At 39.4% G+C, this 22918-nt stretch overlaps 5 protein-coding genes across 11 annotated transcripts in view; 2 read left to right on the forward strand and 3 right to left on the reverse strand.

Moving 5' to 3' along the window:
* Positions 1-24: 24 nt before the first annotated feature.
* On the reverse strand, positions 25-5514 carry LOC143906137 (WD repeat-containing protein CG11141). Of its 4 annotated transcripts, none has more exons than XM_077421961.1 (10): positions 5403-5514; positions 3538-3767; positions 3279-3434; positions 3064-3195; positions 2824-2984; positions 2615-2750; positions 2239-2539; positions 1992-2154; positions 1042-1901; positions 25-962 (listed from the first exon to the last, which is right to left on the reverse strand). In XM_077421961.1, exons 2-10 carry the CDS (start codon positions 3760-3762, stop codon positions 865-867), a joined length of 2232 nt encoding a protein of 743 aa, XP_077278087.1. In that variant the 5' UTR covers positions 3763-3767; positions 5403-5514; the 3' UTR covers positions 25-864. The 4 variants fall into 4 exon arrangements, with proteins under 4 accessions (XP_077278087.1, XP_077278085.1, XP_077278084.1 ...); XM_077421959.1 differs by lacking the exon at positions 5403-5514 and adding an exon at positions 4083-4523; XM_077421958.1 differs by lacking the exon at positions 5403-5514 and adding an exon at positions 4106-4522.
* LOC143906138 (oxysterol-binding protein-related protein 9) lies at positions 5000-11894 on the forward strand. The gene is made up of 13 exons (XM_077421962.1): positions 5000-5391; positions 5547-5762; positions 6056-6280; positions 6370-6445; positions 6786-6875; positions 6977-7094; positions 7257-7366; positions 8710-8739; positions 8824-8986; positions 9095-9369; positions 9462-9856; positions 10052-10279; positions 10366-11894. The coding sequence occupies exons 1-13, from the start codon at positions 5284-5286 to the stop codon at positions 10456-10458; spliced, it is 2127 nt and encodes a 708-aa protein (XP_077278088.1). The 5' UTR covers positions 5000-5283; the 3' UTR covers positions 10459-11894.
* Positions 11300-12995, reverse strand: LOC143906141 (uncharacterized). Its single transcript, XM_077421970.1, has 2 exons — positions 12792-12995; positions 11300-12589 (listed from the first exon to the last, which is right to left on the reverse strand). Exon 2 carries the CDS (start codon positions 12523-12525, stop codon positions 11386-11388), a length of 1140 nt encoding a protein of 379 aa, XP_077278096.1. The 5' UTR covers positions 12526-12589; positions 12792-12995; the 3' UTR covers positions 11300-11385.
* A 251-nt stretch (positions 12996-13246) lies between these two features.
* LOC143906139 (protein DENND6A) lies at positions 13247-17699 on the forward strand. 2 transcript variants are annotated; one of them, XM_077421963.1, is made up of 10 exons: positions 13247-13386; positions 13490-13792; positions 13864-14185; positions 14314-14586; positions 14692-14877; positions 14960-15207; positions 15279-15469; positions 15527-15795; positions 15872-16084; positions 16165-17699. In XM_077421963.1, exons 3-10 carry the CDS (start codon positions 14036-14038, stop codon positions 16363-16365), a joined length of 1731 nt encoding a protein of 576 aa, XP_077278089.1. In that variant the 5' UTR covers positions 13247-13386; positions 13490-13792; positions 13864-14035; the 3' UTR covers positions 16366-17699. The 2 variants fall into 2 exon arrangements, with proteins under 2 accessions (XP_077278089.1, XP_077278090.1); XM_077421964.1 differs by having other exon boundaries at positions 15530-15795.
* Positions 17700-17847: 148 nt separating this feature from the next.
* Positions 17848-22918, reverse strand: part of Sap47 (Synapse-associated protein 47kD) — a 76584-nt gene continuing 71513 nt past the window's right edge. For all 3 annotated transcript variants that reach the window (XM_077421968.1, XM_077421966.1, XM_077421967.1), the window contains one exon: positions 17848-22240. In XM_077421968.1, the coding sequence (XP_077278094.1) occupies positions 22044-22240 (197 nt within the window). In that variant the 3' untranslated portion in view covers positions 17848-22043. The remainder of the gene's footprint in view (positions 22241-22918) is intronic.

The raw sequence follows: 22918 nt of genomic DNA on the forward strand, positions 1-22918 counted from the left end.
AGAAAAATATATGAGCATATGTAGTTCAACTTTAAAACTGCGATTTTATTTTTTTTTTTATAGTTGATAAAGCATTAATCACTTAATACAGTTACGTAAATGATTAATTATTCGTTAACAATAATTTGTATTTAACTTTTCGTATCTTGCAGTGTATCAATGATGCGTGGCAAAATGATATATTTTGAAGCCACATAATATAAGGTTCTCACATGTTATATAAACTTTCTGTTTTTCTTACACTCAAACAGAGATATACCATACAAACTAGAGACAGAGCAATAAGTAAATGTTAGTGTAAACACTTTTGAGCCTAGTGTCTCAAAGATCACTATTTGTCTGATGCAAACTTACAAAATTATAATACCAAAATGTATCAATGGTGGGGTGTAGACTGGAATGTAGACTTATATAAAACTCTTGTCAAACAAAAATTGTAACAATTCATTATCTTCTAGTATTATCTTCCAATTTCGATAATAATTGCGAAATGCATTTTTACTTGTTAGTGAGAATGATCATAATTGCATATCTTAGGACTTCGATGCATATTATTTTATAACAATAATTCATTTCATTGCCTGACACACACACACACACATTCAAAATTATAAAATATTTTAAACAATACTTTTCTATCGTCTAATAAATTTATACAGTATCGATACTTGATAACTAACGGAATAAAGTTTAACCTTTTCACGATCAATAGAACATGCCCTACAGAATAAATATTCGTAATGAAAGAATTTACTCGTTATTTCAAAGCCGCTTTTGTGTATATCACGTAATTGTCTAATTATTTTAATAATATATTGACATATGTACAAGACGCGCGAGGCAACTACTACGTACGACTTCTGCTTAAAACATAACCGATGGTATATCATCCTTGACTAAAACCCAATCTTCTTCCTCCTCGAGAACAGCGGATTCCTTTGTGGCGCATTCCTTTGCCAAAGCTGCAAAAAAATAGTTTCAATATTCACGATTCGTGTGGCACATATATACCACGTTCTCAATAATCCGTTAATTACTTACCGTTAAATTGGTATTCTAACTCGTCTCGATTCGTGGGCGCCTTTTGTCGAATATCGACGAAACTATTACCGACTAATGGAGCGTCATTCAGTTTACTTTGTAAAAGAGTCTTTCTGCATTCCTCGAGATCTTCTAATAGCTTCAATTCGGTGCGATAACTAACATCTTCCTCCCCTGATTCAGTACCCGTGTAATCGCTCTGTTCGACATTTTCATTTTCTTCGTTCGCGATCGGTTCCTCTCCGTTCACCACATTGTTGGAGTGTACATTACAATTGATGCACGTTATAGTATCTATACGATTTGACATACTCGAATCATCCCTGTCTATTCGACTGCTCGTCATATACTTGGACAAATCAAAATCCAGAACGTCTGCTAACAATTTCTCCTTGTTCTCCACATCCCGTTGAATCGTTTCTAAATCTCGATCTGACTTCAATATAAAATCATCGTCGAAGCTCAATTGCATTAAAGAGGAATGGGTCGTCATCGTCTTGGCGTTCACGCGATCAGTGCTCAGACTGCTCGACAAATGATCGGTGTTACCGTCTGGCATTGTGACACTCTCGCTTCCGTTCGTTATTTTGTTCCGAGATTTTCTTTGCTTCCTTTCAGGCGTGAAAACGACATCCTCAAATTCCTGTTGGCCAATTCTTTGAAATATCTCTCGGCGATCGTTGCTCTTCACGTCTTCCGCGTTTCTTATTCTATTACTATTATTGTATTCCGGTATTGCGTTGATATCGGTTACGAGTTGTGTATTTAAATCTATTGGAACTATTGGCGGCACTTCCACAGCTTCTTCCGCGTTTATAATCGCATTGTCGTCAGTACCAATAGTAACAATTGGCACAATGCTACAATTTGATTAGTTGGTCAATCATATTGAAAAAATTTTATTCTTTTAATTCTATGTGATGTGATTCTGCAAATAATCTTTTACTTACCCTACAGATTGAATAATGTTGGTTGAATTGATTTTTGGAAAAGGAATAGCTGGCACTATACTACTCTCCTTTAATTTCGATGTCAATTCTAGTATACCATTAGCAACAGGTTTACCGTATTCAGCAAATGACGACAAAGGATCCAATGTATTTCTTGTTTTTTCTGTAAGAAAATAATTCAAAGATAATTTCAGCGTAATAATTTTTCATCCAATTACGTTTAACTGAAAACAGTAGTTACGCTCACCTGTAAAAATATCATTTTCCGGATAATAAGCAACTCGCAAAATATTTCTCTCTCCTTCCAATATAAATATTTCGTCTTTAGTGCAAGCCACATCGGTAACGCGCCGTAAATAATTTATGATCGATGTTATTGCAATAGTATTTGGATTTACTACATAGACTACGTCATCACAGTACGTTACTAACAAGTCATCACAAAACGGTAATACGATGCCGAATGAAGGCTCGCCACGATTCTTTCTCGATCCTTCGGGTGCGGGATTTAATAACGTCACTTCTGTATGACCCGATCTAACTGCATCCTTTTCAGAATATTCATGATTTGATAAAATACAACGATGAGATTCAGTATGAATGCACATGTATTAGCTTAATACCTTAAATATGAGCGTTTTTAATACAGTCCCAGCCTTATCAGCTTGCCACAAACGTAACCCTGGCCTACTTGCATAGATTACCGGTTCTTGTACATAATTTTGCCGAGAACCGAACACCGCTCCTAGCTTACCTAATCTAAAAAAAAAAAAAAAACAGCATAACATTATATTTCTTTAATTTATGCTATAACAAGTACGAAGATACTAACATTTTACGTTCTTTTTGGCCGACTTGCGTCACTTTCCCATTTTCATTTCTGTTCACTAAAATTGTACGTAACGTCGTTGAGACTATTAGCAAGCCCTGTTGGTAACTCAATTGTACCACAGAATATTTCTCGTTCAACAATTTCGATGATTTGGATAAATGCTGCAAAGGAATAGTATAAAATGTCAAGATATATTTATGAGAAAGTGAGAAAGGTGTCGGGAAGATGTTTTCTACTTACCATATAAAAATCAATCTCCGTTAAAACTACCAAACCGTCTTTATCTCCACTGAATAATTTCATACCGTTCTTAGACCACTCCACCGCTGTCACCGCGGTATTATGTAAGCCACTTATACTGTACCTTTCCACCTTATAAAAAAATAACAGATATTCATAGATTGTTTCTACATCATATATATGTTACACGTACAAGTTCCATTTTTATAATATACCTGTTTCTTTTGTTTCGACTTTAAACTGTTTGGCAATGAGTCCGGCGGATTCTTAGGAATTTGGAAAACTGTAACGACTCCGTGTTCATTGCCTGCTGCAACCATGTAATCGACCGTGGAGATCACTTGCACACTCGTGATTTTGGAGTTGACGCTCTGCGACAAGAGGAAAAAGATGTTTATCCCAATCAAATCGATTAAGGCTCACAATTTTTCTACAAGGTAGACTTAAACAGTTGAAAAAAATTATTCAAGTAACCTCGCAACGTAGTCTCTGCAGATCCTGCTTCTCCCTGTTGTACCAGTAAACGAGCCCGTGATTAGTTCCAATGGCGATAAACTCGGTCAGTGCGTCGATGCAGGTGAAACTGATGTCCTGCGTGAAAATGCCATTCTGTATCTTGGCAGGTATCTGTTGCAAAAGGACGGCGAGCGGCGCCCACTCTCTCAACGGTCCACCATCCTCGCACATAGGTGTTGTCATTATCGCTACGAACATTTCACGTATTATAACATCGTTACTATACCATACTTAGACGATAACTATGTATATTACTTAGATAATAACATTATTATATTTTGCAGACATAAATGACTCGAAGCTCTGCCGCCGCAATCTTGAGAGCGAATTTCTCCAAAGTGTTTCGAGCACCAACGTGAAAAAGCTATACGTGATGCGCTATAACCCTCATTGTAAAGAGAAAGCGGTGGATTTTTAATTGACGATTTCTAAGCGTACGATAATTAATTGCCACGCCGACGACGATAGCGAAGACGGAGCATTTTTACGTTGAACGACGTTACCGCAGCTTAAATGCAGAAAGTACCTCCGCTCTACAGTCAGGACAAGGGATGGAAGAGCGGAGCACAACCGGCGTTCCTCTTTCTCGGCTCCTCTTTTCTCTCCGTTTCCCTTTAAAAACGCTGCGTTTCCTCCTTTCTGACGCGGTGTGAGAGTCTCATTATACCGTATTATACGGATAAGCGTTCGCGGTTACGTGTGCACAGTGGCGGTGCACACTGCACAGTGCCGCATATGTGTCTATCGATACCGATATCTCTAACGCGAATGTGGAAAATACATCCAAATTCTATGATTCTATCTTTCTCTCCCTCTCTCTCTCTTTCTTCTGTTATGACAGTAATTATGTCAATTTTACGAGGCAGAGAGAGAAGACTGAAAACCGAAATCGTGCTGCTTCGTAGCGCCATCGTATCCATTCATGAACGTAGAAACTACATGCACATTCATTTCTCGAGATGGTAAAACGCTATATGTATATATTTATATAAATTACATAAAAATTGAAATTTGTAAACGTAATGTATAAAAATTCACGCTTTTTTATTTAGAAAGAATTTCTTCTATTAAAAAAAATTAACTTTAGCATCGTAATATTTCAACTTGCATAATGACAATTAAATATTATAAGCTGTTGAGGAAAGAATAATACAGTAGCTTATCGTATAATGTTCTTTTTACTTTCACTTAATTTATTTTACGTATAACGCGCATATTGAATTTCGCATACAGACTTTTGTCTTCGTAATTTTATCCGCGCGTTGATAAAATACCACAGATATCGCTTGGCACATACAGTTAACAATCATCAATTAAATATTAAATTAATCTTTCGGGATTTCGAAACGACCTATAAATATCCGCCTATGAACGTCGCCTTTAGGACTCGACGGACTATACGGTTCTCTTCATGAAAGCGCGTTGGAACGCGTCGTACAGAGTACAGATTTGTTGGCAGTTGGCACGTGAACCCAACCGACTCAACCGAGGTTACCGAGGCAAGCAAATCGCGAGGGATGCGGCGATTCGTAGCCGAGAACGCCGAGATTAGGATGACGCGATAATATTACCGTTACTCCGCGACGATAATACACCGGAGCCTACGCGCGATTCTCTTGAGATATGCGCTGTGAGACACGCGAAAATCGGTAGGAGTCCGCGCGGTCCAGCCGATCGGCGAGGCAATAAACTGGGGCCCCAGGTATGTCGACGATGGAGGGTTCGCTCAGCAAGTGGACGAACGTTGTCAATGGATGGCAGTATCGATGGTTTGTTTTGGACGACAATGCGGGCCTTCTGTCATACTACACGGTAAGAAATACCTGGGACACGTCGAGCGCATCGCGTTCCCGTTTCCACCCGCGATATCGCGCGTCTAGCGCTCCATTGTTCGTCCCGAGCGGGTGACCCTTTATAGGTTACATCTCTATCTCTGATTTCCTCTTCTTTTGTTTTTTCCCCTTCAGAGCAAGGAGAAGATGATGCGCGGCGCGCGTCGCGGTTGTGTGCGGTTGAGAGGCGCTATTATTGGCATCGACGACGAGGACGACAGTACGTTCACTATAACGACCAACTCCTGCAAGGATGATCCGAAGACGTTTCATTTTCAAACGCGCAACGGCGAGGAGAGAGAACGCTGGGTTCGTGCTTTGGAAGACACGATACTGCGCCACTCTCATACGGTACGTACGCACGTGAATGCAGACACGCTCGTATGTTATACGCATGAAACAAAGATAATTGTTATATCCTTAGGTCGGTGTATAGTCAGATATTATATATAAGATTATCTTAAGTTTAGCTTTGGATACTTCGTAGCCAAGGGAACGAGTCGTACAGCATCTACAGATAAACTTGTGACAGTCTTAAATATAAGATCCGACTGCGATATACCGCCCTTAGTATACAGTGAATAATAAAATAATGTCATAATTTCATAAAGCTCGATATACAGCGTAAGAATCGATTGTCGCAGAGATGGGATCCTAAAAAGTCTCCGCCCAAGCAAGATTTTGATCGTAAGGTAGCCGAAGCTGACGTTTATCTTCAACTGTTGATCGATCAGATCAAACTGATTGAAGGTAAAAGGGATGTGGCTGAAGATGAAGAAAAGCAGAAGACGTATTCTGCCATTCTGTCGCAAGCTAACGCCATGCTTAATTCTGTTAAACATACTATTGTCCAGTTGCAAATTGCAAAGGTATTTATTGCACATCGCTTTATTATATATCCAATATATTCTATTGTAATATATTGCGTGATTTTACATGTGTTGAATGATGTTTCCAGAATACGGCGATACCTGTTAATGGAATATATAGAGGACCGTCAAATTCTATGCACGTCTCACCTTCGCTTTCTCACGGTAAGATTTCCAATATAGTGTTCCTCGGTTACAAGATCATTGTTCAAGACTGGTCTTATTACCCCACACAAAGAACTGTTTATCTCCCAAAAAACTGTCCAGGTGGCTCGCCGCAAATAACAATGATAAAAATGAGAGCAAACAAGATAGAGCGGCGTTTTACGAACTCGGTGATAGATAAGGCTCGAGATTTGCTCTCTTCGAAAATATTAAGAGGAAAGAGGAAGAATTATTCGTGATCTTTTCTAATCGAGAAACATTTGTGTTTATCTTCTTTTTTTTTTTTAAATAAATGGACTTATGCCTGTGAGAAACTACATCTCTAAAAACTCAATTTTAGTTGCAGCTAGTACGCCAGAAGCGACAGTGCAAACCGGCATCGAGTTAGGCTCCGAATGTGTGGAACCGAGAATATCTACATTGTCAAATGGTAAATGTCGCAACGTTTATTCTGCATTCTGCATATTAATTAAATGAGTTGTCTCGATCTTAATCCTGAAACAAGACTGAAGTGTCATTTTGCATCTTTAGTTGTAGATAGAGATTTACCAGTACCACAGTTCTCGTACTCGTCTTCCGACGAGGACGACGATTACTTCGATGCCGCGGACGAGATACCAACTCCGGCAGTCCAGAATCATATTACGCTGCAAGTATAAGTTAATGTCTATGTGAAAATAGAATCGTTACCTTTTTCACGCGTGCGGTCTTTACCGTATATTAATTGGTAAATTTTTTTATTAGAGAGCTTATATTTATACCTTCTTCCGATAAAGCTCAGTAATATATAAATGTTTTTTTTTTTTTTTAGATATTCAGATAATGAGCGATTACATTCATCTATGGACAGTGCCACGGGAGATAAACGCAAAGAACCGCCGCTGCCGCCTATCAAAGGCGACGGATCAGTAGATTACGATGGTGAGTCAATACTTTCATTTTGATATGCATTTTGCTATATCTGTTAGTTTTATTTTTCCATTTGCTGCCTATTGTTTTAGTCAAAATTATTCCCAGCAATCGTCACGTTTATCAAAATAATATATTACAAATGAATTCAGAAATAAATATTTTTCAATAAAAATTGCATATACTTGTAAATTTAGTTATCTAAAACTAGACAGGTAGGTATTTCATGTTCTGTGTCAACTAGTAGCGAGCTGACGTTTTAGTCCCGCGGCTCTATAGTTTTGCTTCCTTAAACTGCCTTCGCTAATAGCCTTTTTTGAGGAGTGTTCTAGGCACAATAGATTTTTTTTTTTCGGAAAAGGTTTTAAATTACTTAGGTATGAAATATTCACGTGTCTAGTTAAAGATCAAAATCTCCATTTACGGGCATGGACAAATTTCATATTACAAAATAATTCGTGTAAGATACAAGCCTGTGCAATTTCTTTTCCTTATGTCGTTGGCAGGAAATGGAAGGTAAGTACGTTTATTCTAGGAGCACAAAGTTTACTTTCATCTCTTTCAAATATATGCGTGATTTTTAATCAATCCGGAATTTGTGGATTTTTACATTTGAGCACGTTATATAAAGCTCGAGTGGCAAGATAAGGTGGGGATATCTCTCTGTGATTGTGGGATTTGTAAGGAATATTTTTTGCGCATCTATTTGTAAAGTAAATAACGGGAAAATTTAGTCGAAATCGTCCGGAGGCATCGCGGGTTTTGCGAAAGACACGCATTCCGTCGTTGATAATGCAGGCTGTGTTTAGCATACTCGTCTGTTTTATCTACCGTGAACCGTTATTGATCTCTGTCCGATCGTGGAACATACTCCGCTTTTTTGACGTATAAGTTGACGTTTCGCAGACGAGACACACACAATCGCGAATGTTCCCGTGTCTCTTTCAAAGTGCTGAATAAATAGAACGAAAGAGATCATGTTTCATTGACACAATGACGAGTGAGAAAGGAGAATTTCGGTGGAACTTTACGTACCGCTGTTTACCTTTACGTGTCCAACGGAGTACTTTGCGTTAATAGAAAACAATTCGATCCTGGGACTAAGGGGCTTAGGAATGGATACTAGTTGGTCTATCTTAGCCAGACAATATGTTGGACATAACTTCAAGTCGTAAGTTTTTGCGTGCCATGGGTATAAATGCGATAGAAAATTCAGGTTAAGGTTCCTGAATGCTCCCTTTGTATACTGTTTGTATATTATCGTTATGGAGACTTATAAGCTGAAATCTCGGCAATATCCAGAACGCATTTCTTATAAATATTTACTTTAAACCGTGACTTTGTATCTGTTGCAGCTCTTTACGAAGAAGAAAGCGAAACCGAAAGTACGTAATACATTTTTCAAGGATGAGATATCGTAGGAAGTAACGTAATATTGATATTTCTTTCTTTACTCTTATCATCTACAGTGGATTCCATGGAAAGTCATGGCTCAGTCGTGGCTCATCTTCTGTCCCAAGTGAAGATCGGCATGGACTTGACGAGGGTTGCCCTGCCAACGTTTATCCTAGAGCGCAGGTCACTCCTTGAGATGTACGCAGATTACTTTGCTCATCCCGATCAATTTGTAAGGTACTTCCAATTATCCAGTTAATAAGACTGTTCGATAACATAATCGCATCTCAACGCTTTGTAATAAGTTTTTGAAAATAATATTCCTGATCCATTTTCCTGAATTAGCATTGCAGATATGCCTACACCTCGAGAAAGGATGGTGCAAGTAATTCGCTGGTACTTGTGCAGTTTTCATGCCGGACGTAAATCTGGCGTGGCTAAGAAGCCGTATAATCCGATACTAGGTGAAATTTTTCGGTGCCATTGGAACATACCCAATGTTAGTCCCTCTGATAACGCTGTAGATTCTGCTGGCAAGCTTGTATCGGACGGTCCTGTACCGTGGTGCAAAGAGAATCAACTTTCTTTTGTCGCTGAACAAGTCTCTCACCATCCACCAGGTATGGAAATATGTTTTTATTCCAGCATTTTATCTAACCATATATATTTTACGAAATAACTTATCTAATTATCATACCGTGTTTGATTGCAGTTAGTGCATTTTATGCCGAGCATGTTGGAAAAAAGATCAGTTTCGGGGCTCACGTTTGGACGAAGAGCAAGTTCTTGGGTTTAAGTATAGGGGTACACAACGTGGGAAAAGGTTGGGTAAACGTGCTGCAACATGGGGAGGAATACGTTTTAACTTTCCCTAACGGTTACGGCAGATCTATCCTCACAATACCGTGGATAGAGCTAGGAGGAACCGTAACGATAAATTGCGTACAGACTGGCTACCATGCGACAGTAGATTTTTTAACGAAACCTTTTTACGGCGGTAAACGGAATCGAATTACATGCCAAGCCTTTCAAGCGGGAGATAAAAAGCCGTTTCTTGTTATAAACGGAGAATGGAGCGGAGCGATGGAAGCGAAGACGTCGGATGGTGTAAGTGGAAACATTGGAATGGTATTAACGTAACGTTAATTAGATTAAACGCTGCAATGTCAATTAGGATATTCGTGTGTCCTATGTAGCAAGCTACTGTGAATAACGGATATTAATGTATATTGTATAATCATTCGTGGATGCAAAATCTGATTATCATTAAAAAAATATTTTATGTCCTTTTTTTTCTTACAGAAGAGTGAAATGTTCGCTGACGTTAGAGACCTCAACACGGAAAGAAAACTGGTTAAAACAGTATGCGAGCAAGATGAATGTGAGTCACGAAAAGTTTGGCGTGACGTGACAGTTGGCCTACGTATCAACGATATGGATAAAGCTACCGCGGCCAAGTGTGCAATCGAGCAAAAACAACGAGAAGAAGCGCGGCTTCGAAAGGAGAATAATCTAGCGTGGCAAACAAAAGTAAGCGTACGATTTTTATGCTTTTGATGCTCTTCATTTGCCGGTTGCATTATTGTCACCAATTATTTTTTTTTCTTGTTGAACAGCTTTTTAAGGAAACCAAAGACGGTGGCTGGATGTACATAACACCTCTTGTAGACAGAATACACGGTTCTAGCGATCAAACGAATGTTACCTAACTATGTATACATGTGTATTACGCGACAATTTTAGATGCAGCACAATACTAGAAGAGAAATCGTGGCCTACTGCCTGTAAGAATTGTAATATCAGGCTTAATTCAGAAGATACACATTTTCATGTTCGAACAATTTCGGTAAATATTTTTATGCGTAATATTCACTCTTAGTTTAATTAGGAAAGAGGTAAAGCAATATTATCCACTATTTTACTTTTCGCGTATCAAGTTTTAAGTTTCATTTAATAAAATCATTTTGTCAATAACAATATGAATAATAGAATATGAATTTTTATGATATAAATTGTATCTTCTTTTTTTTTTATCCTTGAAATAATTTCACACAGATATCGTAAGCTTCTATTATATCCACATTTCAAGTATGTGTACGTACGTGAAGTCTTTTATATATGTAACATTTATTGACGCTGTGTAATTTCTTATCAGGAAAGAAATTATTATATGTACAATTTACGCAAACCTGTATACATCATATTGTATAGATTGCATGCCATATTGTATAAAAAAGTTGTTTTACGATGTCACTAATGGACGTAAATAACACGATATTCTAATTATAGAATTTATTATTTTTGCGCAATCTCGGAATTGTCATTTGGCAAGAATAAATTTCCAATATGTAAGGAATGGCTCGAATTCCGTAATTATGGATTTTTTAAATAAACTTATGCATTTCTTATGCACACAAAACGATATAATAATACTTATTTTCCAAATTAATTTCCTTCAAATAAATTAATAAATCATAAATTCAAATGTTTATTTAATGGGTTATTTTATTACATTTTGGAAGTGGATTATGCTTATTTATGAGGAATATGTGTGTTAGACAATTCTTTTTATTGCGTATAAAAATAGGTGTACAAAATATATAATAAAAATTAACATTGTTGGACAATAAATTGATTTAGTTCGCGATTTCTCGTAAGACGATATAACCAAGAAAATAGCCTGTAACAGCAGTTCTATAAATATGAGGCAGTCGTTTTGTCGATGATAACAAGTAGTTTAATCCAGCTTCTATTATAGGCAAATTTACCTCGTGATATCTAACGTTCAAACAATTAGAAATTGTACTAACTGAATTGTTATTTGTCTCATATTTGTATAAAACTTTGGCAGCGCATTTCTGTTGTAAGGATATAGAGTCAGTATCACAGAGGGTTGCGTGATCAGGCTCCGTAATTAAATTTAACTTGCAGTCCATTGGCTTTATCGAAAGACAATGAGCCTGTTTACCAACGGACGTTTTCAGAACAATTTCCTCTCCTAAGATCTCGCTCAGCGAATCTGTTACAAGTATCAGAAAATCACTGAGCGGATCGGTAGCACTTACAGTAGACAACGCGTCATTCTGTGGTTTATAATCTACGCAACAGTTCCATATCTTGAATAAACCATATGCATGAAACATTCCTATGTGCAACAAACATTTATTACAAGTCAACGTTTTATTATCTGTACATACATCGTTTTCGAAAATACTTTTATGCAACGCGGCAAAGTAAGAGCCATATAAGTAATCGGATTCCTGTGGCTGCACGCTATTTGGGACGGTGTTGCAATTATGTTTACAACAAAACCACTCGTCGAAATCGTACTCCGTGTCGGGTAAAGGCAGAAACCTCCGGAAGCCAATCGATTTTGAGATAACACTTTTGCAACAGGCGCATAGCATAACGCATTTTGATGTTTCAAATAATAATTTGATATTATCTAAAATAGGCTGCGAACAATTGCTCGACCGAATTGATTTGCTCAAGTTGGTTATCACTTCTGTGCTAAAAGACCCGAATGCAGATTCCGACGGAGCCGTTTGTAGACGGAAGCAGATCCAATTGTCAATTATGCTCAACATGGACAAGGAATTAGGTAGAATTTTTACAGATGGCAGTGAAAAGTTCATCCTACAATCTTCTGCTATTAATACTACGTTACTTTCCAGGAGCTTAATTTGAACATTTCTTAAGCAGAGATCTTTCCGTACGGAAATAAATACGTTGCAGGATTGCAAGAGTGGTCTTAACTCTAACGTTATAAGCTCCATAACTTCATATCGTTCAGCAATAAAATCGCATTATTGTGGAGCAGTAATGCATCGTTCCACAGTCCTGGAAATACAATATAAAATATGATTCCCCTTTGTTATTATTTATACATTTAATACATCAAATACTATTTAGTCAATGTATTAAATAACATATTATAGTATAATTAATGTACTGAGTATACAAAATATGATAAATAATACGCAATAAATATACACTGTTCAATAACGCAAGCTATTTACAGTTGTATAAAAAAAATACTTACTAACGATACACCTCACAGATGCACATCTTGCCATGTGACACGTGCTTGTCATTCAAATGTGAGGTTATGAATGCACCAATGCCAATATAAAATAAAAATTTATATAAGCATCTTCTTTCCTTGCGGGCTTAGCGGAGAGAAATCTATAGATTCAATGACTTCCGTATCACATCCGCAAATTATATTGTTCTGGACCACTTTCTCAGGTAACGCTGCTAGAACCTGCGAGAGACACCAATGGACACCAACCCGCTTCCGCATTTCTCGTTTGATCAATGCGTACATTGCGTGTACTGAAAACTGAATAAGTGAATTCCCTATTAGTCGAGAGGCTCTCGAAAGTAGCCCGTTGATGCGTTTGTCGAGAAATAAGAAATGTACCGTGAGACCCAGGACAGGCTTGGACGTGATGGTAGTAATTGATCACAGAGGAATGAAGTAGCTCGTTAAGCAGGATTCATGTTAAGTACCATTAAGTACCGTGCGAGACGAGTACGAGGCTGATTCTTGGGCACCGCGGACCGTCACACGGAGGTTATAAACATCTGGTCGCTGGTATCCGAACGCTATGAAGAATCTCTTCTACAGGGCGAGGGTGAGTGTCGCGAATGTCAAGGTGCACAGCTATCTCGCTTGAACGATTTAATCACCCTCGGCGTCGATCATACCGCGAGCTGGACTTCTGTATTGTTCGACAGATTGTTATCCGGTGTCGGGAAACATATGGAGGTTTCAACGGTTGTGCGTGCACAACCAAGTGCAACGACATGAGTAAACGCACCCACCGCGTGGCGTTAAGCGTGTCTACTCCTGGCTGGACCAGCCTCTGACTCGGCCTTCCAAGCGGGAAGGCTCTATTCAGCTCCTGGAGAGCGGGACGTATATATATGTGTGTGGATTTAACTTTCTTTAAGTATCGCCAAACAGGGTACAGAATTTCGAGATTTATGCATATATATAGAGTCGATGCATATATAGTATGCAAATATATATGTATAGTGGTAAGTCAGTCTTGTCACGGATTTATTTCAAGATCTACGTTTACGATATTGAGGTGGTTTTTCTATTTCAGCTCATATTCAGAATCTTCATGCGATCTATTGTAACATGACATAATTGTTAGTCAAGTGCCAGTGCAAGTGTCAATGCAGTTAAGGATAATCATGTTGTACAACGATGAATGACACACGTAATAATATATGAGACAAGTGACTAGATTAGCGGGATAAGTAGAAAATAGAACAATGTCAGTTCCTTCCTGCTCAACGAGTAAAGGACTGGATAATGAGGTTATCGAGGAGGAGGTAGCTTATAAAAAATGGGAACGTTTTAGTAACTGGGTGCATTGTATGTGCATCGTTACCTTCGATCTTGAGTTGGGTCAAGCTATAGAGGTGCGAGACGAGGCAGAAACTTTATTATCTTCTTGTCTTTAATATTTAATTAACGAAATACAACAAAACATTTTCGCTAATCTTATCGTGCAAATATTGCAAATATTTCTTCTTTTTCTACGTGACAGGCAATTTATCCGAATCATGTTGCATTGTCGGAGCAAGAGAGATCCAATGTCTGTTACTTAGCCTTTCCCGACTCCAATTCTGGATGTATGGGAGATACTCAATATCACGTAAGAATAAGACAAAATGGCAAAATGATGCAAGAAACTAACGCTATCAAAGAATACGACAGGAAATCACCTTCTTTTCTACAAACTGACAGAGATTATTACTGGGGATACGTATATTTCCGGCAAGTGAAGGATAAGTCGTTGCCAAGAGGATATTTTCAAAAGGTATGTGTCAATTCTATAAATTGAAATAATTGAAACGGTTGTTTCAATAAATTGAAACTGCAATTTATTTAATACGTAATTAATTGTATAATATCGTGCTTTCAGAGCGTTGTCATAATTACAAAACTGCCGCTTGTCAATTTGTTCGGTGAATTATGCGCTCTGATCGCGCCGGAATTTTTCGAGGCTGGAACAGCGCTTATGGAGGCTGTGGTGCGCGAGATTGATCACTGGCCTCCTCCAGTTCCGGGCCAGATAGTTCACTTACCTCTCATTGGAGTGTTATTCCAGGTAAACAGATATAAAAGTTACGCGAGTTAACGCGTACATATGAGGTATGTTCTCTGTGCGTTAAAGAACATGATTATTTCAGACATATATTCCAAACTCAAATTACAAAGCCGCTGTTCCATCGATTGCCGCCATGGAGCATGCACCGAACGTGCACGCAACGCGAAGACTGATGCTGACATCGGCATACGAGGGCGACATGTTCCGGAACTTAGCCAGTGTTGTTAGTTACGTGCACTTACTGTGGGAACTAGTGCTTCTTAGCGAGCCAATCGTTGTAATGGCAGGCTCGCCGACCACATGTTCCGAGATGGTTCAAGCGCTTATAGCGTAAGTGCCAAGACGTCTGAGACTCGTTATATATCGACAACGACGATATATAACCGGTAAACGTTTTCCAGTATGATCGCGCCGTTGAAGTACTGTGCCGATCATCGCCCGTATTTCACTATTCACGACTCGGAATTCAAAGAGTATACCACAGATTCTCCGTCGCCGCCTGCTGTGATCCTGGGCGTGACGAATCCATTCTTCGCAAAGACTCTGCAACACTGGCCGCATATCATCCGGATAAGTAACGGCAATAACAGCGGTAAGTTCTATGGGGTTTAACGGGTTAGTGGTATGTGTTCACGACTTGATGTTTCAGAAGATCAGAAATATAAAATCAAGAGATCTGAAAATCTGAAGGTGCTGGACTCGAAGCCTGGCGTTTACACACAGTACAAGCCCTTCCTGCAAAAAGACAAGACTATATTGAAGAAACTGTTCAGAGGCATTCAAACGAAACGGCCGGGCGAAGTGCAGACCGCGCTTTTGAAACGTCACTTGATAGAGCTAACGGAAAGCTTCATGATTCCGCTCGAGAGATACATCGCGACCCTTATGCCACTGCAAAAGAACATATCACCCTTTAAGGTGCAAATCAGTTGCCAGCAATAAATAATTATAGAATCAATTTATATATAACGATGATGTTGATTTTTTTTTCCAGGCAACTCCTACACCACAAATGTTCAATCCAGATGACTTCCTAACTAGCTTAAGTAGCTCCGGCCCCCAATTAACTACAGGCATAAAAGGGGATTGGGTAGGACTGTACAAACGATTCTTTCGATCGCCGAACTTCTCCGGATGGTTCCACACAAGATATACGGAGCTGAGTCAGCAGTTGCAAGTTAAACAATTGGAGAAATTGTCGCAGGCGGTACGAATATAGATTTTTTTCCCCCTTTTACATTTGTTCACGCTTCTACAAGTTCTTATCAATGTATTAATCATGGATAGGATTTGAAAACGTGGGTGCAAGGGAAACAAGAGGTGGAAATAGTCGATATGATTCTTAGAATTCGCCAGAAGTTGGAGAGAAGTTGCATCGATGACGTACCAATCGATAATTCGGTAAGAAAGAGACTGCGAGAGAGAATAAATGACATTACGCATGTATTGCCGGATGATTTAAAGGTAATTTTAAGACACGAATCTTGACAGTACGAGTATGTTGTTAATTACAAAACTCGCTAGCGTTATATTTATATATTTTTAAGAACCGGGGTCGTATTTTTAAGTCAACTCAAAAAGACGTAATATGTTAAGAGAATTTTAATGCTCTGTCTCCTTCCTATTTATAACGTAAACGAATGAGCGAGAAAGCATGTTACACAGTTATAGTTTGAATATACGATGAATTATATTGTGCTACAAGAGGATTATACGTACTTTAATCTGCAACTCGAAATACTCGCCACAGAACGGGTTGATGAAGTAAATCTACTGTATATATAACAGAAATTAATCGTGAAAACATTTTCTTAAGTGTTTAATCATATCACTTAACCCTTTGAGTACGTAACAATACTGAATGTTCTGCGAATGGTCGGAACTCAGCTGGCGATAAAAAAAAACAACGTTCTTTTTCACATCGAGCTTGAATATCGAGAGATTGCGTGACATATAACTGAATTTACTAAAAATACTTGCCTTTTCTGTAATTGTACTTCTGATATTATTTATTTATACATATTTTCATATACATGAGTTTATTTGTACATAAATTATCTCATAGATAAATTAAAAAGGAAATGCGTTGATGGCATCCACGGTATTCAAAGGGCTACGTATTTAACGCTTTTATACTCGAGAAACATGATATTTCGTAAATTTATGTGATCTTACTTTGCTACGTTAAGCTTGACTGATTAATAGACTTTCTTGATTTTATTTTCATAATGTCAATTCAATAGCTTCCATCCTCTACTCGACCAAGTCATTCTGATTAATGATTTTATATATGCAGCAATCTTTTTTGTTATCAAGTACCGATAAATACTCTACTTGGGGGTAGTGAGCGTTAACAATAATTAATTGTAATCTCCTGAAAATAAGCATGAATTTCAAATGGGATATGTGGAGATTGAGATATGTTAAGCGATGTATATACATTTTTGAGATCTGCAAATATTGGTACAAACGATGCGTATATATAATAAAAATTTATTTTAATACATATATATAAGATGAATTATTATTCTACAATTTTTACATGTAAAACACTTGGTACAAGCGTTATAAAATGAAACCGTTAAAGCCTTTTATTTACTATATTTTACTAGAACAGTATTTCGTAATTAGGTATCGTAGCTGCGAACGACGTGCGTAGGGTAGAAGAAACATTAGCTTATAAGAGGTAATATTTTATTTTATTTTATTTCTTACTTTTTTATCGTTACATTCTCCCAATTACATTAATAATTTTTTTTTCAATAGTTTTATCTTAATGCGTCATTATATTCTCATTATAATATCCATAATATATTATCATACTTTCAATAGAGTCTCAACAACACATACATATATGTATATATTTGTCATACTTGCGACAAATATATACATATATGTATTCATCCATATGTATACATGTATACATATACATATATGTATATATAGGTATCGCGGGTGTACTTATGTTCATTTTCTTTCTTTTTTTTTTTTTTTTTTTTTTTTTTTGAGTGTGAATGCACAGTACCGTAAGATAGCTTTATTACACAATTAATTCACAGAGTTCACTTTTTATTATTCTGCCGAAGTACACCTCGATTTCTGGCCATCGCGTTTATCTCCTGTCGCTTTCGCGGAAGATAGGACGACAGAAAATTTCTGCGCGCGGAAAATTTAACGTCATATATAAATCTCGCGTGTTTTCTTTTTATTATCTCACTTCGGCCGGTATGCCAGGAGAGAGAGAGAGAGAGAGAGAGAGAGGGAGGGAGGGAAGGAGAGAAAGACAGGGCATTCTCTTTCTCGCGATTTTTGTATTTGTACAGTCGAAGGAATCGGGAAAGAACGAACGGGCTCGAGAACCCGTGCGTAATAATAAAGAGAACGGATAAATGCGATTATCGCCTTTGCATTACTTCGACAGACTTAGGCCTGGGTGAATTGCGCCTCCTTAAGTAAATCTTACAAGACTTCGCCTATATCGACTAAAACACGAATGGAAACTTTACAACGAGCTCTTCTTCTTTTGGGAAAAGATGAACGTGGATGTGAAGCAGCGTTTTTTCTTCTCTCTTCGTAGGGGTCGCGCGCCCGCGGGGTCACAGCCGGACGCGAGCGGACTTTTTCTCGGATTGCGTGAGAGAAGTATTGATATAATAATACATATATAGCCGCTCGCCGTGCGGTTTCTGGAGAAACGATCTCGTCGCATTACCGCGATGCTCCTTTCACCTCGGGGAGGGGGAGGGGGGTGGCTACTCAAAAAGAGGGGTAGAAAAAGTCGTGGCGTTATAAATTGACCGAAAACCCGGACTCTCGGCGCATGATGCAAAACGAATGTCTCGACGGGAAACGCAAATTGCTCTTCGCTCGACGGTTTATTATTCCCCGAAGCAGGATTTATAGTGGGTGACGGGAACCTTTCGAGATCTACAAAATAAGAATCTAATGCGCAAAAATCCGCCTCTGCGCCGATGCATTATTACTCTGGTACTTTCCGCGAACGCAAATGCTCTTATATTTTCATACATTTAATGCCACTTTCGTAACAGAAATCGTCAGTCAGACGATCCGCATTTAGCATTTAAGTGTACGATAAAAATACGCGCGACGGTATCTTATTTCACATTTCATCCGCTAAGAGTTATTACAGGCAATTAGATGCAAATAATAGAGAGAACCGTATAAGAATAGTAATTAAATTTGTGGGTCCACGCTCTCTTCTCCCCACTATAAATCCAGTTGTCTTCAGTCGTTCGCTTCGATCCGACGTTTGTTCACCTTTTCGCGCGTGTCTCGCGTTCTTCTGCGCTTTATCATTCGTGCCATTGGCATTACGATAATGATCTCTCGTCATGTCGTTATTCGATGCTACGTCAGCACTCGAACGCGACAAGATCTTTCTTACGGCCTGAACTAAATCCGTTTGTCTGCACGGAGAAGATATCCCTGTCGTATTCTTCTTTAGAAGCGTACGAGAATGCGTGCTATTCCGTACGATTTATCAATACTCAATATTCGGTATAAATCGCAGTTTCGCGTTAACGCGAGATCTTATTGTCGCAAGAATATCTCCCCGTTTGCGAAAGCTCAACTGTTTCTTCCTGTCTCTTCCGTTGGCAGGGGACGATTGGACGGTATGTCGCACGGAGAACAATGGTTGCACCAACAAAATGTTGCGCCGCGCGACCTCCGGGAACGTGCGCGATCGAAACTGAAAAACCTTTATTCCCGCAGGCGTGTTTTACAAAGTTACAAATGAAACAGCGCAGTATATGCTCCATATGGAGTTTTGTCAATGCAATGATTTATTATTACGATATTTCATCCGTACAGACAACGCGAACATGTCATACTTACAGCGAATAATTCACTTTGACACAATACAAACAACGCATAACGGAACACTTCCATAACAAGAACAAACTTAAAAACGACACATTCTCCCTTCATCATCGCCTATCGTCGTCGTCGTCGCCGTCGACGACAATCCTCGCATCTTACCTACAGGTTTCGCCAGAAATGTACATAGAACTGAACAAAAGACATCGCTAAAATCTAGTGCCTTCCCGCTTTCCCAGTCATAGGATTATTTCGCGCAGAGTCACAACGAGTGCGTTAAATTGCAGATATTATTAACCCGGTTCTTCATCTTTAACATGTTTTCGTAGACTATATCGATTCGCGATCGGCAATAATTGCTGGCAATTAAGAATGAAAAGCGCCGTTGCGATAAAACGTCAGTTTGCGAAGAAGGAACGGCGATCAATGACGCATTTGCGTTTCTGACGCTTTGGAACATTTTACTTGCGCGATCTGGAAACTTTATAATATATTTAAAAATTACGAAACAGTTTTTGCCACGATAATTCGGGGATTTTTAATTTTGTAGCGCAGGTTCGCAGAAAATGCGTCACCGATCGTCGCAATCGTCGACCCGCGCTCGAAACGGTGTCCTTCGGCACACGGCAGTGTAATTTATCTCGAAAAATCGTCGATCCTTCGACCACGATGAGGAACATTCGTGTACGAACAACCGAATTCCCGTGCACCTCCATCGACCATGCCTCAAATTAATTTTACTTTAATATCACACAACTTTGAAGATATTTGTCATTATAATCAATATTATATTCTCGGACAAGAGCGCCCGATAATTGACGTAAGCTTGTGGTGTTAATTAATTCATATGTTTTCCAGCATCCATTTTTCTCTCTCCGGAGCTACAACTCTCTGGATGTTATTCCGCAAATTCGGAGATGGAAGCACGAAGATTCATACGAATATACAGGGTGTAACAGGATTCATGGGACAAACTTTAGGGGGTGATGGGGGTCTCACCAAAAGAATCAATTTTTGTTAAGGAACCCGTGTCCTCGGACGCGTTCTTGAAGAGCTACGTGTCTTTGTTCGGGTCACTTATGAGACAGGCAATCGGTCGCACGACAACATTGCGCGTCTGACGCCTGACGAGACTAGTTTACACGTTCCTTACCTACCACCCTCTAAAGTACCCATGGGTACCGTTACACCCTATATATTTGACGAAAAGTACAATCGTACGAATACGGTGAGAGTCTTTCTTTCTTCGCCATCATGTGTTCATCGTGCTCGAGGATCGTAAAGAAGGTGTGCTTTCCTTTTCGAGAAATTAAAAAAGAAACGAAAGAAACACGACGGGGAGACCTCTCGTTTCTATCTCTCTTGCTTTATACAGTCGTGATCCCCACTTTTGCCGTTACGACGGTGATTTTCCGTGTGTCGAGAATATTTCGTGCGGTTTCCGGCTTTGTATCCCGGCTCCTCCGTTTTATCCCGTTACGCTTCTCGAGGACGAGCCGAGCCTCAAAGAATCTCGCGTCGTCTTTATACTCGCGCGTTTCTTTCCCTTAGGAGATCGGTGATGGATCGAAATAAGAGGAGTCCTTTTGAGATAGTCCCCCGCAACTACAGTCTCCCTACGAAAGGGCGGTATTCCATTTTATCCATTTCATGCGGAGACAGTCGCGGAAACGAATCAAAATAAAAAATAACAAAACACGGGGACTATTCTCGCTTTTCCATGTAAAGGAGAAGCCAGTACGAATGCGAAAAGAATCTTATCGATAGTCAGATTTCTACGTTTTCGAGATGAGATTGCCATCCTTGAATAGCGCGAATTCTCGGTGTAACGAATAAAAGAGAATAGAATCGAAATCGGCGAGAGAAATTTATCGCTCTCGCCAAACTCGAGAGCCCGCCTTCTCCTTACATGTAAATCACGAGTAGAACGAGCTGTCTTTGGATCAGATAGGGTATAACTAGGTAGGTTCTCCTTAAAAAAAAAAAAACGCGTTACGATATCGTGAAAATTAACGCCTGCACAATGTGCGCGCCTCAATCCATCGGCCAAGTCGATCTCCCAGTAGCAAATGAAATGAGTCGATCGACGACTCGATCTTCGTCGAGTATCGCTTCGTCCTTCGTTTCTCTCCTTCTTGCACGATGTCCCCCGATCGGGAGATCAACGAGAGACTAACAATGTACAAAAGAAAGATTCGCGAGCTTCTCCGTATCAGAGAGAAAGTTCCAAATGCGAAAACCAGCACACGCCGATCTCGCTGTTCGCGCGGGATCTCAACGTGGAGCGACCGACCCTCTTATCCGGTCACGAAGAGGATCTCCCGGGCTCACTTGAGGTCCTCGTCGTCCTCGTTGGCGAGCAGCTCGTCGATCTGCTTCTCCCAGTCATTATCGTTGACCGCGATGTCTTTTGTGGCCGTCGCGACGCTCCTCTCCTGGCCGCTGCCGCTGCCGCCGCTATTGCTGCCCGTTACAACCTCGTAATCCTTTAGCTCGGCCTCCAATTCACGTTCCCAATCTTCTTCTGCGGAGAGGCACAAGCAGCGTTGTAGCTATTTTGCAGAGAGGGCCACACTCTGGTCTTATTTGTCTGTCTGTTTCGTCTGTTTGTGTTTCCGCGCTGAATATCTGAGAGTTTCTTGCGCACGGAAATCATTTTACGTGTATAAAGTGTGTACCTGTATGTGTATGTGTATGTGTGTGCGCGTTGTGTGTGAAAGTATCAGGATTAGAGGGACAAAACTCAAATAACAGAACTGGAGAAATCAAAAGGGCTTGGAGAAAGAGAACACGAGAGCAACGAGAAGCGAGAGGGAAAGGCTTCGACGTTCACGTTTCGAAAGCTTTCGCTCTGAGCTTGGTTCGTTAAGCACGTTAAAGACAATGATATGTTAGTAGCCTGGGAAAGGGAAAGAGAGAGAGAGAGAGAGAGACGGAGGAGATATTAAACGATTATCGAGATATTACGCGATTACGATTTCCTTTCTGCGTTTCACGGACAACGACGACGACGACAATGACGACGTCTGTCACACGATCACCGACTATATAACTCTCTGGAAATTACCGCGAATTGCCGGGAGGAGTAGCTAGAGTTAATCACGTTTCGCTTAACACGTACTCGTTACAAAAGTGGACTCACAATTACAAAAGTAATTAATCGGGATATCGAGGGACTTAAATGCCTTCGGGAATGCAATTA

This window comes from Temnothorax americanus, unplaced genomic scaffold (assembly GCF_048541705.1).
Source record: "Temnothorax americanus isolate GAGA-0224 unplaced genomic scaffold, ASM4854170v1 Scaffold7, whole genome shotgun sequence".
NCBI classification, from domain to species: Eukaryota; Metazoa; Arthropoda; class Insecta; order Hymenoptera; family Formicidae; genus Temnothorax; species Temnothorax americanus.